General features: G+C 37.8%; 1 protein-coding gene across 2 annotated transcripts; it reads left to right on the top strand.

Moving 5' to 3' along the window:
- LOC107613327 (uncharacterized protein At1g51745) lies at window positions 212–3,792 on the top strand. 2 transcript variants are annotated; one of them, XM_016315275.2, is made up of 4 exons: window positions 212–362; window positions 501–795; window positions 1,082–2,094; window positions 2,453–3,792. In XM_016315275.2, the coding sequence occupies exons 2-4, from the start codon at window positions 599–601 to the stop codon at window positions 3,475–3,477; spliced, it is 2,235 nt and encodes a 744-aa protein (XP_016170761.1). In that variant the 5' UTR covers window positions 212–362; window positions 501–598; the 3' UTR covers window positions 3,478–3,792. The 2 variants fall into 2 exon arrangements, with proteins under 2 accessions (XP_016170761.1, XP_016170762.1); XM_016315276.2 differs by having other exon boundaries at window positions 219–362; window positions 504–795.

Here is a 5,067-nt window from a genome sequence, read left to right as displayed (position 1 = left end):
ATAATATTAAATAATTAATTATTCATTATATATAATGTAAACAAAACAAAAAATATAATTTTATTTGGGCTTAGATCGGAGTGGCCCACATGATTTTGGCCCAGATCGAGATGAGCCCGTCCAATTTTTGTGTCCAAAAAACTTGGTTTTGGAAAATAATATTGTTTTAAGTTTTTGTTTTTGAAATTATTAATTTTCTTTTTTGTTTATGTAAGTGAAAAAAAACGAGTGCGACTCTGTTTCTGCAAAGTTCACAACTTCACATCACGAACACTGCCACCATCCGTGTCCAAAAAAAAAAAGACACTGCCACCATATTTCGGTTTCGGTCGCCCCTTTCTTCCTCCTAGATCTTCCTCCCGGTGAGTCTTCCAACTTTTCTTTCTGCATGTTCTGCTTCTCTTCTTCTTCCTCCATGGTTGTATTTTTTTTTTCAGCTCCTTTTTATTCCAAGCAGACCCCTCTGATTTTTATTCTTATTTATGTTTCTTTGTTCTCAGTAGGCTTAGAAGGTGGCGCAACTAATTTCAATTATTAAAAAAAATTGGAGCTTTATAATTGGGGATTGGAAAGTTTATGACTTTGTTTTGAGGTGGGAATGGGAAGCTGCTCAGCAGGGGAGGCCAATACGAACGGAATCGATGCGTCGGAGGGTGCGTTGGTGTGGGTCCGGCGCCGGAACGGGTCGTGGTGGCCCGGCCGGATAATGGGTCTCCATGAATTATCTCAGAGTTGCTTGGTTTCTCCCAGATCAGGTACTCCAGTTAAGCTCTTGGGTCGTCAAGACGCAAGCGTGTGAGTTTCTTCTTCATCCTTCTAAGTTCTGTATTCCTCTTTTCTTTTCTATTTGTTTTCTTCACTCAATCAGCTTCCTTTTGGTACTACTCTGTTGTATTCCTCTGCCCTTGTTTGATGTTTTTTCGATTGGAAGTTTGGAATTTTGCTAGCAGGGAAGTATGTGACTGAAACCTGAACTAGATGTAGGAATGATGTAAATTTCATTGGCTGTTCAAGAAATGTTGGTTGTCTTCCTTGAATTTGTTTATTGTTCGAGTTGTGATTTTTTTTTCCTCTGATTTAGGGACTGGTATAACCTTGAGAAGTCTAAGCGGGTGAAGGCATTTCGTTGTGGAGAGTATGATGAGTGCATCGAGAAGGCGAAGGCATCTGCTGCTAATTCGAATAAGAAGGCGGTGAAGTATGCTCGCAGGGAGGATGCTATTATTCATGCTCTTGAGCTAGAAAGTGCTCGTGTTGGCAAGGAGCCGTTAGTTTTCTGCTCTAGAACTGGTAAGTTTGTCAATGAAAATGGGGTGTCAGGTGGAGATTCGCTAGTCGTGTCTCATTCTGCTGATGGCAATGAGGATATATCTGACGATGATGGCAATTCTAATTCGGCTCCAGAGTTGTCTCAATCTGGCATATCTTTTGAAGAGCCAAACCAAAATGATTCTACCAAGATGCAGTCTATGCCAGGCCGGAGACGTAGAACTCCTAATGACTCAGAAGATGATGGAATGGAAGGAGTCAAGCGAATGAGAGGTCTTGAGGACTTGGGTGTTGGTGTTGTGTCAAAGAGAAAGGTTCCCAGTACAAGTATGCCTGAGATGCTTCAGCAAGATAGTACAGCACACAATAGTTCAAACACAGGGAGCTACCTGGTAAATGGGACTATTTTTAATGGTGTTAAGGGTCAATATTCATCGTTGAAGCGAAAGAGATCACAGGTAACAAATGCTCAAGAATCATTGAAAAGGAAAAATCGACGCCGGCAGCTGACAAAAGTTTTGGAGAGTACAGCCATGGTGTCAGTTCCAGTAACTTGTGATCAGCTTCCTACTTCAAGCAGTTCTCTGATTTGTACGGTGACTGATGGCAAGAATTCAAGATTAGATTCCAATGACTTAAAGAAAAGCTCTCTACAGGCTATTAATAATTCCAATAGTAATGAGGCTGGTTGTGAGAATGGTTCTTCATTAAATATTCATGACCAAGGTTGTGAAGCTTCTGAAATCAGTGATATGGTGAAGAAGGAGGCTCCTGGCACATCTCATAAATTCATTAGGGATGTAGGGAATGAGAAACACACTGCAGGTATTTAATTTCGGTAGTCATTTCTCTATCTGCAGCGTGAAATGTTTACAAATTTCATCTTAATACTGTGTTTCCAAATGGTTCAGGGTTTTTGTTTTTTTACGATGAATTGAGTCTTTGGATTGTGTGTTAAAGAAATATTAATAATGTTTTTTCAACTGCATCAGTTGTAATTTGTAGATTTGTTGTGTTTGCCTGTGTTTAAATTTTTTTTCTCTTCCCATTTTAACTATTATAACTGCTTTGGTTATAGTTCAGTCATATTTCATATTTGCTTATACTTTTGTTTGGTATGTTCTGTGGTTTCAAATGCCTTGGACTGAATATCTGCTTGCACTGATATAGTTTCTTCTTCCAGATTTGTCACCCGCACTTGTTTCTTGTTCATCTGGAAAGCCTCAAGATGGTGTGTTGGCACAACAATCCTTTCAAGTATGTCAATCTGAAGCTCCATCACTGAGAAATGGCAGTCATAGAATAGAGAAAGGTAGTTCAAAGTGGCAGTCAAAAGGAAAGAGGAATCTAAGAAATAAAAGTAAAAATAGAAAAGGAGTTCCAAGAAAACATGTTAACATGGATAATGAAGCGAGTATCTCAGGTATGCCAAACTCTGATGGAGTCTCTCAGGGTGCTGGTCCAAAAGTTGAAGCGAGTATCTTAGGTGGTACTAGTGCTTCATGTAATTTGACCACTCAAAGATGTAAACAAGTTGCAGAAGGCGAAGTAGATGAATTTCAGGACTTGGGAAAGCATAATATGGGGGCAACAGAGATGAAAGTATTGCCTGATGGATCGCTCACACCTCAGAGATCACTTCCTCGTCGCCAATGCCGTTTTACTTTAAACTCCAAATATCAAACGGCAGATTTTCCGGGAAGGGATCATTCTTCTGATGCTTCATTATTTGATGTTAAGCTAGAAGTTAAATCCAGCTACCGGCCACAGCATGTTCCTTTGATTTCTCTTGCAAGTAAACTAAATGGCAAAGCATTCATAGGACATCCTCTGACAGTTGAGGTTTTGGACAATGGTCATTGTGATACACTGTTGAGTGGCATCCGACACGACCCAGAGGATCGTGAGGGTTATTGTATGGTCAGGCCAAACTCCACGACCAAAAGAAGACCTTCCAAGAATTTGTCCAGATTTAGAAAACCTTCCAAAACGAAGAAACCCAGTCTGTTAAATAAAAAGATTCGGAGACTGTCGTCACTTACTGGCCACCGGCAATCCGAAGGACAGCGAAAACCAATGGCGGATAAGGCCAAGGGTCCTGTCATATCATGTATTCCTCTTAAGGTAGTATTCAGTCGGATAAATGAAGCAGTGAGTAGTCAGGCACGGTCCGCGCACCATGGTTCATTACCACCATCCGACCCTTGAGTTTGGTTATTGGAAAGGAGCTGTTTCTCTGGTGGATTTTTTTCTTTTTCTTATTGAATTATGCAGACCATAATATGATGACTATATCTATATGTAGCAGGTTGCAATACCAGATATTCTACCATGCAGGTGGAATAATTTGTAGGATGTGCAAATGGTAGGGTATAGGAGCTTAATCATGTTGATTGTTGAGGCTTCTTCCCTTTGCTCTGTAAACTTTATGCGCGGACTGTATGCTTAATCCGGTTTGTTGTGTTGTTTTATATGGTAACAAAAACCAATTTATAAGAGCTGGAGTAGTTATATTCTTTACAATTTTTGTTTGCATTAAGGTATTTCTTAGTGAGCAAAATACTTGTCATACTATTGTACACTTTGCTTAACCATACATCAATAAACAATGTAATAACTAATAACAACCTCACTAACAAAAACAAGAGAGGTAGCACCAAGAACAGTTACCTACTTTACTTAGCAGTTAGCGCTGTCAAGTATTCCACCAAAATTCAAGTATGAATAAAAGTCTAACATATTGTTCAGCTCATAACACATTCTTTCTGACACAATGAATGATTAAAATCCAAAGTTGATATTGATAGATACGTTGGATTGAATCTGGTGTACAATCTTGAATCAACTCTAAGGTAGCGTTTGGAGAAGAGACAGAGAGACAGAGACTGAGAGATAGAAAATGAAATAAGTTTTAGTATTGTGTTTGGTGCAAAGTGGGAGACAGAGACTGAAATAAGAATGAAGCTCTAAAAGTTGGAATTGATTGATTGAAATGAGAGTATTTTAGATATAAAATATTATTAAAGTTTCAGTCTTTGTTCTAAAAAATTTCAGTCTTCTGTGTCTTTACTTTTTGAAAATACTAAAATACTGAAATTTTGGGATAGAGACTGAAATTTTAGTACTAGTTTCTAAACCAACAAACATGATACTAAATCACAGTCTCTCAATTTTCGTTCCAGTACCTCAAAACAAATCCTACCTAACAAATCATTGTTGGTTCATGTGTTTTTACCTGTACCTTTTTCCATCCGTTGGTCTTGCATAATTGTATGAGAAAAAATAGATACTTAGTAGAGGATTTGTTTACAATAACTTTTGTTCTTTAACATTAGTTACGCTTTCAAATTAGTAGTTTAGGTAAAATTTCAGATGTATCCCCCCTACCTTTTTTTGTTTAAAAAAGATTGTCACTCACATACAAATTGCAAGAATACATAGCGTACAAAGGCACGCTTTATATTTTTTCAAAAAAAAAAAAAATGCGAGACCCACAAAATAGATCATTTTCCCTCTCTCTTTGTACATCTCTACATGCTTTCAATATGTATCAGAGTTTTCCCCTTTTTTAAGTGTGTGATTTCTCTCATCTACTGATGTTTACTTGTCAAGTACTGAATCATACACTGCTCTTCTATTATATATAAAAATAATGCTATATTAGCTGAGTTATAACGATGATGGATCTAGTATTACGTATTGGTGACCTCATATTAGGTTCTCAAAAAGTGATAATAACGATATTCGTTGTTCATGCAGTTAAAATAAGAAACGGTAGAAGAAGGAAAAAAAATTTCG

This window comes from Arachis ipaensis, chromosome B08, assembly GCF_000816755.2.
Source record: "Arachis ipaensis cultivar K30076 chromosome B08, Araip1.1, whole genome shotgun sequence".
Classification (NCBI taxonomy): domain Eukaryota; kingdom Viridiplantae; phylum Streptophyta; class Magnoliopsida; order Fabales; family Fabaceae; genus Arachis; species Arachis ipaensis.
The sequence above is the reverse complement of the archived record's forward strand: the minus strand, read 5'-3'. Positions and strand labels throughout refer to the sequence as shown.